At 36.6% G+C, this 15,812-nt stretch overlaps 1 protein-coding gene across 1 annotated transcript in view; it reads left to right on the top strand.

Annotated features, from left to right (window-relative positions):
- LOC107714450 (low-density lipoprotein receptor-related protein 1B-like) overlaps positions 1–15,063 on the top strand; it is a 309,159-nt gene extending 294,096 nt beyond the window's left edge. The window contains exons 77-91 of the mRNA XM_016520289.1: positions 322–545; positions 881–987; positions 1,837–1,953; positions 2,088–2,261; positions 3,438–3,563; positions 3,733–3,897; positions 5,474–5,635; positions 6,372–6,546; positions 7,233–7,337; positions 10,901–11,014; positions 11,517–11,593; positions 11,894–11,984; positions 12,664–12,814; positions 13,326–13,400; positions 13,963–15,063. Of these exons, the coding sequence (XP_016375775.1) occupies positions 322–545; positions 881–987; positions 1,837–1,953; positions 2,088–2,261; positions 3,438–3,563; positions 3,733–3,897; positions 5,474–5,635; positions 6,372–6,546; positions 7,233–7,337; positions 10,901–11,014; positions 11,517–11,593; positions 11,894–11,984; positions 12,664–12,814; positions 13,326–13,400; positions 13,963–14,109 (2,010 nt within the window). The 3' untranslated portion in view covers positions 14,110–15,063. The remainder of the gene's footprint in view (positions 1–321; positions 546–880; positions 988–1,836; positions 1,954–2,087; positions 2,262–3,437; positions 3,564–3,732; positions 3,898–5,473; positions 5,636–6,371; positions 6,547–7,232; positions 7,338–10,900; positions 11,015–11,516; positions 11,594–11,893; positions 11,985–12,663; positions 12,815–13,325; positions 13,401–13,962) is intronic.
- The last annotated feature ends 749 nt before the right edge of the window (positions 15,064–15,812 follow it).

The raw sequence follows: 15,812 nt of genomic DNA, 5'->3' as shown, positions 1-15,812 counted from the left end.
TTCCCGGGATTTTTTGGTTTTTTTTTTTTTTTTTTTTTTTGTATCTTTCCTTATTGGTATAAGAGATTTCAGACAAGAAGTATATCATATGTTGATATTCTCTGTGATTAGTATTAGTAGTTTGTTTTTATTAAATATTTAAACAAAATAATATTTTTTTTCTACAAACTTCAACCGTATTTTATCCCTATATCCAAAAAATGGTCTCTGAAATTTTGACCATAATAATTTTCTCCTAAACATGTTATCATACAATCCTAAATATTCTGTGATGTCTTGGCCCACATGGGAATCACCTTGTTATCTGGGTGACTTTTGCAGTGCCCAGACTTTCGTAGACCCAGAGATGTATCAGCTGACTGGGTGACTGGAAATATCTATTGGACAGACCACTCTAGGATGCACTGGTTCAGTTATTACACCGCTCACTGGACCAAGCTTAGATACTCTATTAATGTGGGACAACTCAAGGGACCCAACTGCACCCGTCTGATAACTGACATTGCAGGAGAGCCTTACGCCATTACTGTCAATCCAGTCAAAGGGTAGGAGCATGTTTTCATACTATTTGGGTTATTTTTAAATTCATGTAGTGGGTTTCAAAAGTCTAAATGTACATTGAAAATATGAAATTCAAAATCGAATTTAATGTAAAAAAATATGTAGGATTCTGAATTACTTATAGCTCACTTATCAAATAAGCACATTTGTTACATTGGCTGTACTGTATACAAACTAGAAAACTGAGTATGAGAAGTAAAATTATCTTGAGCAATTGTTTAGTAGTTTAACTGAGGATATTAATTTTGTTGATAGTAATTCTTTATAATAATAACTTTTTATATATGTATTTATCAAGTAAAGATTTGCCCTGTTTCAGGATGATGTATTGGTCAGTAATAGGCGACCACTCACACATAGAGGAGAGTGCGATGGATGGCTCCATGCGTAGAGTGCTACTGGATAAGAACCTTAGGAGACCCACAGGTATGTTTTTGTATTTCTCAGTGTGATGGGCATGAGCTCTTTCCTTTGAGTCCTCAGCTGTTTTTCTGCGAGTGTGATAAATGAGAGGTTGTTTGGTTCTTTCTAAAGGAACAAGGTCAAGGTCTGAATGCATTTACGTTGAAGCTTGTTGGTCTCATATCCTGTTTCGGTATATCACAGCACTTTTCCCATTTCCGAGTTTGAGGGAATGTTTTAGATGCAATGACTTTAGGTAAACCTGCAGGCGTGTTCCTCAGGGAAACACTAAGTACCGCTACATTTAACCATGGCCTCCTTTATAGGGGCCAATATTACGCCTCCAGTGCAGCTTTAGGAATCCATCATCTCTAGAAAAGGAACAAAAATGCAACATCCAAGTCTTTAATCAAGAGAGGAAATATAATGAGTCAAGCAAGGCAAACTCCGAGAAATATGGGACAAACTTTTGCTGAGTTTATTTCAGGAAGAGCAAAAGGACACAGATCTGAAGCTTTTGTGCTGAATATGTCCACATTGAAGCAAAGGTTTCTTAAAGGTTATTTAATTATATAAAAAGTTCAATTTAGCACCACATTGACCTAAACATACCAGTTTGATGCTATTTAAACCGTTTTGCAGTTCTGCTACAGTCTCACATGACTAAGATTAATGAAACGTACATGTCTAGATTCATTTATTTTGATAAACATGTTACTTTTCATGGATTGCTGTTGCTTTTGTATAATGCTTCAGTAGTGTAAACCCTGCAAACATGGCTGTGTCCATGTTTAAATTTGTGAAGTTTCATGACATTTTGTGCCAAGGTCTTATTATTACGAAAATAACTCTCTTCCCGTCATTTATCTGTAGGGTTGGCGATTGATTATTTCAGCCAGCGTGTGTATTGGGCCGATGCAGAGCTCTCTGTCATTGGCAGTGTCCGTTTCGATGGCTCAGACCCATTGTTGGTAATCGATGGCAAGCAAGGTGAGAAGAGCAGTTAAAAGGGAATCTGATAGTATTTTGCTTTGTTCAAGTATCTTATATGCCTGAAATCGTTAACCATTGAAATTGTTTAGAAGGTTTGTCTAATGTCTTTGCCTCACTTCATGCCTGCACAGGAATATCACAGCCGTACAGAATAGATATTTTTGAGGATTACATTTATGGAACAGGACTGAAAAATGAAGTTTTCAAAATTCAGAAATATGGCAAAAAACCTATTGAACCTCTTGACTTGGGTATTGAAAAAACAACAAATGTCCTGATCTCTCATCGTTTCAAGCAGCAGGATGGTAAGAGAACACTTTTTCCCTAAATGTTTTCTATTTAGTGCTTTCCTTTTTTTGTACAACTTGGAGAGTGAAGAAATAGTTATTTTAGGGATTGTTTTTGTGGATCCTAAGAGATTTTTTTTATAGATTCAGGCTTGCTGCTTCTACCGGGTTTTTGAAAGATAGTTTCTTCATTAGTGTTTTGTTCACCTCTTTAAAAATGAGTGTGCCTCAATAGTTATGTAACACCCATTTAATTTTCCTCCCCATGCATTGCATTTGTGACCACCACATGTGTCGGCTCTCTAATATACTGTCTTCTCAGAAGCTGGCCTCCTTTGCTGTTAGTTTTGGTTGCTATTTGTGATCTGGTTGTGTTAATGGCTTCACAACCTCAAAAAGATCTTTCTTTTCTGGTGGGTTTGTAGTGAGGGGCAGCTGAGCCAGTCCCCACTGACTCATTAAAGTCAGAGATCTAGCCTGGTGGAGAGACTTGTGCACTGCCAGCAAAAGCTAAAAGTTTAGGTTTGATGTCCTCAGCAAAACACTGAAGACTGATACAGATGTTCCCTCATTCTGCTGGCATCTTTGAGCCACGGCTTTCAAATCTGCAACTTTTGAGCCTCCAGTTCGATGAGTGGCTTTGAGAAATTAAATAAATAAACTGAAAATGTTTTAGATGGCACTTTCCACAAATATGGTACAAAATAGGGCCTGAAACGGAAAAATATATATATATTTTTTTTTTTTCTAAAAATGGTGAGGGAAGGGTGTTCTAACATTTAGAATGTGTTGACGCTCAACCTCAATATTAAAGTTAATATTATATTCGGTTTCATTTTGTAGGTTTCAAGGTTTTCAACTAAAATTTAGGACCAAAAAAAAAGATTTTTTCATTTCATTATAAGTTCCTAGCAATAAACATTTAAAAGGAAAAAAAATCCTATATTTCTCAGAGGCTGTTTTTTTTTTTTTTTTTAATGATGGAAAATGGTGCGGTAACAGGGTTGAGTTAAATAAGAAACAAAAAATATTGTTTTAATGTAATTAAAATATATTCTTATTATTTTAATTATATTAAAATAATTATTGTTATTAAGTGTTTTAATTATAATTATTATAAATTTCAGCATAGATTTATCTAAACATTATTGTAAATTCCAAGTTCAATTTATGCTTTATCTGTTTTGTATTCAGTGGCCAATCCCTGTCTACGGATGACCTGTGATTTTATGTGCTTGCTCAATCCAACCGGAGCCAGCTGCACCTGTCCAGAGGGGAAGACCTTGGTCAATGGCTCTTGTATTGACCCCATTGTCTCAGGTCTGAAGGCTCACTTTACTGTAGGGCTGCCCACTTTGCTTTGTTCTTTCCTATGCCTGCGGTTTTTTTTTTTCTTTCTTTGTTTTTGTATCACTTTGTTGGGTACAAAAGAACATGAAAATTAAATGAAAAAAAATATTTTGAGTTAATTTATTTCTATATTGTAAAGGTGAATTGTGCCGACCTGCCTGTGAGAATGGAGGACGTTGCATGGCCAATGAAAAAGGAGACTGGCGCTGTTACTGCTGGCCTAATTTCTCTGGGGAACGTTGTGAAGTCAACCACTGTACAGATTACTGCTTAAACGGAGGCACATGCACTGGCTCACCTCTTGGTAAGAAACTCTCAAACAGCTTTATGTAGATTTCAATACACGACTGAATTGTTTGCCTCAGTTTGAGTAATGAAGTATCTGAAATGGTCTTTAGTACTTGTAGTCAAACTACATGCATACTAGGCTATATGCAACTACCGTGAAATGTTGAATGCCCGGCAGTTCTTCTAAATTAGTATTTTAAAGACATCTGTAAACAAAATTGGGTTACACTTTATTTCGATAGTCCACTTTAGACATTCTACTAAAAGTAGAATTTAGAAGTAACTTTGTAACTACATGTCAACTAATTCTCATTAATCTGCATCTACATGTCTACTAACTCTCAGAGTAGACTGTTAGGGTAGGTTTAGGGTTAGTAGAATAAGTTGACAAAGAAAGTGTTAGAAGATATTAAGCAGACAGTCTACTAATACTCTACTAACTGCTAGTTGACATGTAGTTGCAAAGTTACTTACTGTTAATAGAATGTCTAAAGTGGACTATCGAAATAAAGTGTTACCCAAAATTGTGTAGCAGTGTGTGTGCTTGTAATAACAGTTATAATCTAAAGTTATCCAAGGCAGCGTACGGATGCTTGGTTTGTATGCTAATGTGCAATTGATCTGTTTTAATAAAAAATTCATTTGAGCACTTTGGTCCCAAATGTAGAAACTTATAAAGGATTGCTGATCACAATCAGTTGAGTATTTGTGTCTGCGCCTCAATTAAAATTAGTCAAGAGTGTCATATTACAGCTTCATCTATCATAATCAATCATCTGACTGATAAGCCATGTAAGAAAGCAATTATTCTTAACATCAGAATCCTTTGAAGTTAGATACATTTCATAATTTTCTCTGGTGATTGTTAATGGTCGAGCGGGGTGCAGTTTTATTAAAAAGAGTTTAGCTACTGAGTGAACACTTTGCTTATAACTATAAATGCAATTTAACACCATTTATTGAATCGAAACAAAAACAGTATATTTTTATATTACAAATATAATATAATATAGCCATGCCTTAACTGACTTCATATCATTCTTAATTTAAAATAAAGTGTTTAGAAATTATGATTTCCATTTATTACTTCCAATTCTTCCATTATCTCCATTTCAGATAATCCCAGGTCACACAGGTTTGTTTACGTATTAAACTCATGACCACAAAAAAAGAATGCTGTTCTTTCAACATCTGAAAACGTGGTTACGAGAAAATGTAATTCCCTAAGCATATTCCTAAGAGAAATATGTCGTGGCCTTAACATGCTATGAAGTTCCCTTGCAATACACACGCTCACCATAATTGTATGACCCCATTAATTTACATTGTTTTTTGATTCTCAGGGCACTTTTACACCAAAGCTTTTGGTTCAAGTTAGTTTTACAGCAGAGCTTGGGTTATTTGGTTGGTGTTAATGCTGTTTTCCAACAGCTTCACATCAGGAGTCAACTTATGGTTCTTATGGACTCCAGTACAGCTCTACGCATAAATTGCCTACTATAAAATGATAAATTTCTTATGGCCTGTAAAACCAAAAGGACAAAACATGAATAAGGCATTCACATGGATACATTTGTCTACTCCAATCGTAGGGAAACCTACTTGCCGCTGCGTGACAGGCTTCACTGGCTCTAACTGTGAGAGGCGGGTCTGTGATAATCACTGTCTGAATGGAGGCACATGTGACGTAAGCCCTGGAAACCAGCCAGTGTGTCGCTGCTTGGCAGAGTACACGGGTGACCGCTGTCTTTATCGTAAGTATTGTAAGAGATTGCTTGTACCCAGCAGAAATGGTCAGCAACTGCATTTTAATTCTATAAGTCAGTGATTCTCATGGCAGGTAATTACATCCACCGCTGTGCCCTTTTAATTCAGTATCATCATAATCCATATTGCTTGTTCAAATCATTCAAGTACCAGGTGGAACAGACAGAAAGAAATGTGGAGAAAATGATACGATCTCCAGAGAAGGTTATTTTTGTGGTGGGGGTTTGTTGTATTTTTTACATAGAAGACCAGTCACTAAAGTTGTGGCTAATGGAACAATTGTTGAGTTTTCTCTTCACAGCTGGTAACAGCAACAAAAAAAGCCCAATGAAAGCAAATACTGTATTTGACTAGAAAGGGCATTTGCTAGTATTTGAACGATCTGTGCCCAAAGAGGTTTTCTAAATGCTGCTGTAACAACCTTGAGGTGTTTCTGTGCTTTGCTGATAAAAGATTTGCCGTTGTGAAGTCTTTGTTATTATAATTTGTTGCAAAACAATTTAATCTGTGCACCCGTAATGCATTTGCAGTGCTGTGCACCCAAGGGGTGACACATTTTCATCTTAGTACCAGTAGATATTTGATGCGGATAATTAAGTCTCATTAAAGCTTTGTAAAATTCTAATTAAACTTGAGCATAATATGAAAGAAATGTGCCATCATATCTTAATTAGGGACATATCTTGTGTTTTTTTTCTTTTTCTTTTTCTTTTTCCCTGACAGATATCTGTCATCACCACTGCGTCCATTCCCAGGCCTGCACACTGTCCAGCTCAGGACACGTTGAATGCGTGTGCCCGCCTCGCTATGAAGGGGTCAAGTGTGATGTCGACAAGTGCCTGCGGTGCCACGGAGCACCATGTATCATCAATGGAGATACAGGAGATGTGGCTTGCAAGTTAGTTGTTGTTGTTTTTTAATATCTCTGAAAATGATGTGATGAATTTTAATATTGCAAACATGTTTAAATACAGTTCCCTTTCAGTCGGTCACTCTCGACGTCACGTCGGATCACGTCCGGTCGCCACAGCTCCTGTACCACCGCTGAGCGGCCGGGTCACCGGCTCGGCTCCTCAGCGAAAACCTGAATATGCGCTGCATCTGCTGCCTACTTATACTCACGCTGTGATCAGCGGCAGCTGGATGCAATAATCGCATGCCAATGTGCATTGGCTCGTTTAGTTTACACTCGAAGTAGATTGGTCTCTCTAAGCGAGATCCCAATTTCGTCGGTCATCCGACGTGACGTCTCCTTTCCCTCCTTCAGGGAACGAGGGTTACCATACGTAACCGAGACATTATTATCTTTACAGTTCCATTTGGTGATTGTATTGGCATACTGTAGGAATTACACGATTCCTTAGATGATTTCCTCATCTAAAGCAAATTAAGTACAGAATTGATGTTGTGCCATTATAATTCTATTCAGGGTAATAAAGTTCCAGCAACTGCAGTGACATTCAAGTTGCTCATAATGATACAAAGCCTAATTGATTTAATTTATTATTTAAGTTCACACTGAAATGAGTCCTCGGTTTATGCAGCACTCATTTTTAGCTCATCCAATTGTTGTCGTTCTGCCAGCTGTACCAGCGGTCGAATCGCCTCTAGCTGCCAGTTGTGTGATGGCTACTGCTATAACGGAGGCACCTGTCATCTGGACCCCGACACCAGCCTACCCTTCTGCCAGTAAGAATAACTAAGTGCCTCCTTTTGTCCACATTCCAATTCTCAGCTATTAGACGCACATGGCGCATAACCTTGGAAGCCTTGCCATTCATTTAGAAAAGTTGTATAGATGTCAGAGACTCAGAAGTTTCCCATCAATGGGGCCCAAAATTACCTCAGTGGGGGGCTCTACACTGGCACTTAGTTTGACAGACTTAAAAAGCACTGAGGAATAATTAGGCCAAGCTCTTGTGTGCCTAAAAGCCTACATTTGGTTAAAAATCAAATTACATCAAGCCTCAAAGCTATTTCTTCATTATGCTTTATTTATTTTTGTATTTTTTTATTGTTAATATTGCTCGGTTCAGTGTATTTGTATATAATTTGTGGATTTAATCATCAGACCGACTAAATACACTACTGTTTGAAAGTTTGGGGTCAGATTTTTTTATCTGAAAGATGTCTTATTTGCTCACCAAAACTGCATTTATTTGATCAGAAATACAGTAAAACCGTAATATTGTGACATATTACGTAAGGGATAATATACATCCAGCCGTTGTTTTCACAGAATAACCCCCGACAGGGTGATCAGGACCCCGAAGCGAATCTTTGATGATTAGAAAGTTGACAAGAACAGCATTTATTTGAAATAGTGAAGACATTCATAATGTTACATAAGATTATGTCACTTATGATCAATTTATTGTGTTCAAGCTGAATAAAAAAAATACTGACCCCAAAGTTATGAACAGTATTGTATAATTGTGTATAATTTTTTTAATTAATAATCAGAATTACTAAACATAGCTGAAATTGCTGAATGCATAAAGTCTGTTGATTTGTGTCAGAGCTTTAACTCATATCTCGAGTGTGAGGAAACATTTGCACAAATCACATAAAAGGTCCTCTTTGTGTCGGAAATTAGATTAATACAGAAAAATCATGAATTGCTTTTGAGCTGTCATCACTGGACATGATGTTTTGTTGTCAGGTGCAGCAGTTTTTAGTTTTTTAGGGGGGCTTTGCATTTATAAAGATGAGGTTAGGCTCACACGGTGCAGGACCTACTGATAGGATGTCCACCCTGTGGACTTGTGTATATTGGGGCAGAGCTTTAACTCATATCTCGAGTGTGAGGAAACATTTGCACAAATCACATAAAAGGTCCTCTTTGTGTCGGAAATTAGATTAATACAGAAAAATCATGAATTGCTTTTGAGCTGTCATCACTGGACATGATGTTTTGTTGTCAGGTGCAGCAGTTTTTAGTTTTTTAGGGGGGCTTTGCATTTATAAAGATGAGGTTAGGCTCACACGGTGCAGGACCTACTGATAGGATGTCCACCCTGTGGACTTGTGTATATTGGGGCACCATCCTGAGAACAGCTGGAGTCCTGCTTTGTTTGGTTTGGCAGGCAGGAATGGATACATTTAGAAACCCTGACAATTTGTTTTGTCAAGAATAAATTTGCTTTTCCATTGCAAGATCAGGAACAGGTGAAGGCAGGGGCCCTTGCACAGCACCATGTGTTTAGGAGGTTGATAATAGAGGTAGTAAGGCCACAAAGCTGTCAGATATGACCAGTAGAAAAAATGTTCATGTGTCCCTCACAATTACTTCAGAATTCATCAAATAAATTATAAACATCTAGTTAGCTCTGAAAAGCAGTGATTTACAGTGTTGCATATAGCATATAATATACACTGAATAAGCTGCAGCCTAATGGGAAAACTAAATCACTCCCATTATAATCAACGAGTTGCGAATTGATTGTGGGATGTTATGCACTTCTGTGCACTCATAATTTTCCACAATAATTTTTAATTGCAAATGCCAGTGAAAAGCCCATACTGTTAAGCCCTGCTTTAAAGAATCTCTGTGGGTCATAAGTTCCTGTTTTCTTTATTAATTGTTAATGATTAACAATTATTTGATTAACTGTTTCTTGTTGATGATTTCACATACTGTTTGCACCTCCTGACCATTTTGTCCTATGCAAGATGTTTACAGTTATCAATCTTTTCCTTCCCATCAGATTTTATTAGCTGCAAACACAGATTGTGACAGAAGGCATGTATAACGGATGCTTTCTGAAGCGTGGTGGTTAGCAAGCATTAAATTATCACCAGTTGTATTCAGTCTCCAAACTTAAACAGGCTGTAAATGGTTGTTTTGAAAATCGTCAAATGTTCTGTACAGTTTATATGGCATTTGTGGCAATGACTGGCATAATCGAAAGAATGGAATCGATTTCTATGCAAATTATCTCTTGGCTTTTTTCTTATTGTGAGGTCCCGATAATGTGTTTCATTCACTGCCTCTGAGTCACAGGAAATGTATGGAATGATGGATCTGTATCTGCCAAGAAGTCCTGATAGTTGACCTGAAATGAATATAATGTAAATGAATTCCTTATCAAAGCCTAGAGTCATATATTCTTGGGAAGGCAAAGTTATTTCCTTCAAAGCACAGTTATTTACTTTCAAGATGCTCAGACAACTTGACAAGAAGGAAACAAAACAAAGCATGTTCCAAAGCAGAATATTCTCCAGAATGCAAACAGATCACCAATTAAGTCATCTGCCTACATATAAAACAAAATTATTTTATGAGAAATAATATGGAGAAGATGGTCAGGAGGCGCAGAGTATAGGAAATCATTAACATTAACATTTCTCTCTAACAATTTATTGGGGTCTACACTCTACACTGAACAAAATAGCATTATTTTAAAGACCATTTTGACTTAGATATATTTCTTTCTTTTACAAGGTATTGTTTCTGCCAACTTGAAAATTCACAACACGTTTACAATTTTATCGCTTTCCCCGCTAGATATCTGCAATTAACTCAACATTCAGCATCAAAACCTGAGATTGGCTCAGGCACAGACTTCACTTCTGTATCGCTTTTCTACGGCTCACTCTCCGTTCCAGTGAAATCACAAAATAAAATGCAACTGGATGTGTTATACATACTCTGACAGTTTGGATTGTTTTATAAGAAAGCAGCAGTCAACAAGATTTCAGACTGCAGCCCCATGATCTGAAACTCCTGAATCATTAGGGGTCTCACAGTTCTGAAAAATCTGGAAGGATCAGGGAATTTTGAGTCATTATACAGTCATGGAAATTATTAAAATACTAGAAAGTCATGGAAATGTCTTTAGTGAATATGCTCAGCTCCTTGCTCATATATAGAGAAAGTGTGATAACATCAGTCTATTTATTTTATTTATCCTTTATTTTTCCAGGAAGGTCCCATTGAGATAAGAAATCTCTTCTTTCAGGGGGTTCTGGCCAGCAATCTTTGTAAAATGAAAAAAAAATATTTCTAAAAAAAAAAAAAATCCTTTACAGTAAACATGAACAGATCATTGAAAAGTCATGGGTGAAAAAGTGTTGAACCCTGAATACTAGAATCCCTGGAGTGAATTTAATTTCATAGTCATAAAACATGAAGGATCCTGAAACTATAAGCAAGACACTTGCTGCTCCTCTACAGATCATGCACATTTCTTCTCAGTTCTTCACACTTATTTCACTTCTTACTGTGCTCACCTCACTGCGATGTCTTGCAGCTGCACGGCAGGGTTCAAGAACCAGCGTTGTGATGAGCTGGCCAATCCCTGCGATTACTACTGTCAGAATGAAGGAAAATGCACAATAACTGCCCTTAACAAACCTCGATGCAAGTAGGTCCCACTGTTCACCTGATTTAGATTCCTCATCTCCACCAGACTCCATCCATCCAGTTGATTTACCCTGCCCACTTCCCCACTGTCCACTTCCCATGATCCTACAGCACCATCCTAGAGAACACGCATCCCATACTGAGCATCTTTCTACACCTTCAAGATTCTGTCTTCTGTATTTGTTTGGGATTTGTGTAGTTTTTGTCTGTTTTATTTGTCTAACATCCTGTACAGTCTCAGCTTAGGGAGGAATTAATATACAGTCAAACAATTAGAAAAGGTGACCGCACTTGGTTTGTTAAATAGTGTACAGTTTTAATGTGTGCAGTTTAATGTATATAATGTATATATATATAAAGGCTTTGTGTGCGTAAATGAGGACATAATTGTATTATTGGGTGAACTATTCCTAGATTTTAGGCCTGTGTCTGTTTAAGCTGTCAGCTGTTTGATCTCTTTTCTGACTTGCCTTCTGTTTGTTTTGACTGTTGTTTTAAATCAGATGCTCAGCTAATTGGTCGGGGACGCAGTGCGAGAGGCCGGCCCCCAAGAGCAGCCGCTCCGATAACACAGCTGGAGGTGAGCAATGAAGAGAGCTTTCAAGCTTTATAAAGAGCTCTCCTCTACTAATTCAATAAGGATTCAGTCCTTGAATTATTAAAATGAAAAGATCCGTTATTTCATCAGTCAAACGACACATCTGAATATACATCTGGGCTTCGTGTTAAATATTGGTTTAATATCTTTTCAGCTGCAGTAGTGTTTATTTAATTTTGCTTTGATGGAGTATCTAATAATTTCCTGTTCCACCTGCATAGACACCTGGGGAAATAGACTTAATAGTGGCATTTGCTTCTGGCTTTTTCTTGTGTGAAACAGGAAGTATAGCTATCATTGTGCCGTTGGTCCTGCTGGTCATTCTGATTACTACAGTGGTTGCAGGTGTCTTTATCTGCAGAAGACGACAAAGGTACTTTTTTTGTTGCAACAATTTACAGCGTTAAAGGGCTGTCAATCTATTAATTTGTAATTGTATTAGCCCTGTAAAATCTGACATGAAATATGAGTTATAAAAACCTTTTTAGTTTTTTTAAATATATATATATATATATATATATATATATATAATGTGTATAACAATTTTATATATATATATATGTGTGTGTGTGTGTGTGTATTACATAAAATATATAATCAATACTATATCTGTAGTATTGATTTATTTAATTTAGTGTATTTGATACATCATACTTTTATGTTAATTTGTTAATGACAACATTTTTTTAATTCATTGAATTTTTTTTTCCTTTTTATTTTTTTATTTAACAATGAATCTTTTCATTTAGCTCTATGGTAGTCAAGAACATTGCATACATTATATTATTATGGCAGACGAAATTATTAAATGGACAAAATAGACAAAAAATAAATAAATGCTGGATATATACGCATTCAGACAGATGCATTTTTTTCTGTTGCATCGCGCCTTGCTATTTTTTAGCCTGATGTGCCTTTGAGTGTCATTGTAATCATCTTAATTTGACATCCCTAGTAATAAGCCACTTTGTATTTTGAATGCATGTTCAAAAATGCACAGCACATAAAAAAAACAGACATCTGCAGCCATTTGAAGTGCTTCTCTGTCGCAGGGGGAAACGTGTACAACGGCAGCCCATAACTAATGGAGGCATTAATGTGGAGATAGGCAATCCATCCTACAACATGTATGAGGTGGACCATGACAACCCCGCAGATGCAGGAAGCCTTCTCAAACCAAATTTCACACTTGATCCCCACAAGGTTTGTGTTTGCCATTTTTTAACACCCTTAATACAAGAAATCTCTGAGGTTGATGATGTAGATCCATAAATATCAATGTGGTAGATCCAGAAAGAACATGTTTCTGTTCTCTCCTGTAAAATATCTGTTGAATAAATGACAAGTGTAAATATGTAATATTACCTATAGCTTTACACCAGGGCTTTTATCTTTTGCCTGAATCCTCCCACCCAATGAAAAATATTCACTGTTCCTGCGGTTGCTTTTACCTTGAGAATTTGCCTCATTAAAGCTGCAAACATTAATTTGATTTACCCTTGCACAGAAATAACTCTGACATCTGTTTCTAAAGTCTCATGCCTCTTAAAAGCAATGCTATAATGCTATACTGCTTTCTACTGACTGTTTGTTTCATGCTATGTACGTGTTTCTGTCTAAATCTGTCTTAATAGCAGTGTTTACATTGATGTTGTTTAGTGACAATGACATTCTAAATGTCGACTGCATGCTGGGGCAACTGTGTGTGTTCCAGGGCTGGTGTGTAAAATCCAGTGACCCTTGCACGCTGAATATTCACTCTGTCCCTAAGGAAGTAATACCTGGACAGGTGATCACCTTGGGCTCCTTTGTCTCAATTTTTTGACTTAAGTGTCACGTGTAACAAAGTCATTCTCAATTATATTTTTGCATGCACGTGCCGTGTGCGGTTCGCATGAATGTGTCAAAGCGTGTCGCCGTGATAGTATGTGCATGGCTTTACGGCTCAACTTCTGCTGCGTTTTTTTATGTTTCTCATTTTTTTGTGGTTGATTTATGCAGGAGCTGAGGTTGATGGGGTTGTGAGTGACAGTTACGAAATATTTATCATCCTTTGCTGACATCAGCATGTCACTATAAGCATGATTAAATAGCACCAATCCAAATGATGATACAGAAACCACATTTGATTCCTGCCGCAGTCCGACTCCTTGAACCTTTTTGAGAACTTTGTTTTCAATTAATTTCGTTTTTGTAGTATTTTTATGATTTATTTAATCAATTATTATTTATTATTAAACAATTCATTTGAATTCATTTATTTATATGTAAGTTTTCCTTTAATATGCCATTCTGCCATTTTTTTAAAGGGAGTATGAATGTCAATTTTCCACAATTTTCTCTCCAAACAGCCAATGAACTACTCCAATCCGATGTACGCGAAGATGTACCTCGATGGTCAGAACTGTCGCAAACCAGTCATCAACATTGACGAAAGGAGAGAGCTACTCCCAAAGAACTTGAAACTTGAGGGGACGATTCGAGAAACCGCCGCATAGCCTGACTACACTTTGTACTCTTTTTTTACTTAAATGTACAAAATGTATAAAACACAAGCAAAACACAAAATTTTCTATTTCCTATCAGGTTCCAGATTTCTTGTTTATATTTGGTTTCTTGGCACCATCAGCATTGCGCCTTCATGTCTGTTGCAATATTTGAAGTCATACTTTTCCGTTTAATTTTTTTGCATTTTTGTTGAACTGCACTTGTGATACACAACTGCTCATTTGCACATTGTGCACAGTTAACAAAACTACAATAGTTGAATTTTGTTTTATTTGTGTGTTTATTTCTTCCTAAGTTTAAAGTGCATTGCCTTTGGGCATCATGACAGCTTTGCCTTTTTTCTTTCTAGTGTTTACTTCACATTACACTGTGAAAGTTTTCATTTCCGTTATAGTATTAACCTCATTTATCATATTTAATTATGCTAGAAATGCCATACTTGTGCCATTATAAGAGTTTTTGGTATATTCATGTAACATTTTCTTTTTTATTTCCCCCCCACCGCTTTCTTCCACAACATAGGGCTACACAAGTCAACCACTTGACTTCAGTCAGTTCTCATTGAAGATATGCGTTTAAATCTATCCAGTGTTGTTTACTTTTGCTTCATGATGTGATATTTCATTTCCACCTCCCAAAAATGCTGCAATTATAAACCATGTTTGTGAACCCCAACCATGTGGCATGCTGGGATAGCTCAGCACTGAATTTAATTATTGACAGAGTGCAATCTGGTCTACGGCTTGACAACATTCTTGCAGAGCTGAAGTCGTTTTGATGGTCATTAAACTACAGTCTGGTAGTTTGAAAGAAGGCTGTGTAAAAAAAAATACTACTTTTCTGCTACTTTGCCTGCTTAAAGCTACATTTGAGCTCAGCAATACAACTACACCGGCATCATCAAGCAAATTAAGGCTGACAAAATTGACTTCATCACTGTTAGACAATAGACCTAGGACAAGATATCACGTATAGGTCACAAATCCTTGTCATGTCATGGATACCGGAGGAAATCAAACTTGCTGTTACATGGGAATTTTAGAGATTATGAATTAAATCATGTTACAGGTTACTTTCAGAAGAGACGCTACTAAGATACAACAGATTTTATAATTTTGTATTTGATTTATATGTCGTTTGGCTGCTTGTATTTTGGAAAAAAATGTATTAAATGTAATTACTTTTTATATAAAAAGCAAATCAATATAAAATAAAGACATTTTATTTCCATTTCAAACAGGATTCCTGTTTCTCTCTAAACTTCACTTCATTAAATTCTAGCTTTTGGTTTGAGTGACATTTCCTGCTTTGTACTTGGACAGGTGTGTCAGAAGCGGGACAGTTTGAGATATGAATCGGTAAGTTAAAGTTGAGGGGTTCAGGGTTCAATGTTGGCAGCAGTGAAATCAGAAAGGATAATATTCACTCTTGCTATCAGTGTTAACAGTTATAATTCAAAGCTGTTTTAAACCTGCATGCAAAGACTGTAGTGAATACATTTCCACCGATACATGTTCTGGGTGGCCATTACAAAACCTTTCCATGTCTAATTTATTCCGACATGCATGTGGCATTGATGCTGTACATAATTCCCACAATTTTTTGTACAGGTTTGTGTTTAAGACAATAAGTCTTAAACTAGGGTGACATTATCAGGGTAAAATCCTTTAAAACCTTTTAACGAGGTAACAAA

This window comes from Sinocyclocheilus rhinocerous, unplaced genomic scaffold, assembly GCF_001515625.1.
Source record: "Sinocyclocheilus rhinocerous isolate Xijiao unplaced genomic scaffold, SAMN03320098_v1.1 scaffold12, whole genome shotgun sequence".
Lineage (NCBI taxonomy): Eukaryota > Metazoa > Chordata > Actinopteri > Cypriniformes > Cyprinidae > Sinocyclocheilus > Sinocyclocheilus rhinocerous.
Note: the sequence above shows the minus strand (reverse complement) of the source record. Positions and strands in the feature narration are given on the sequence as shown.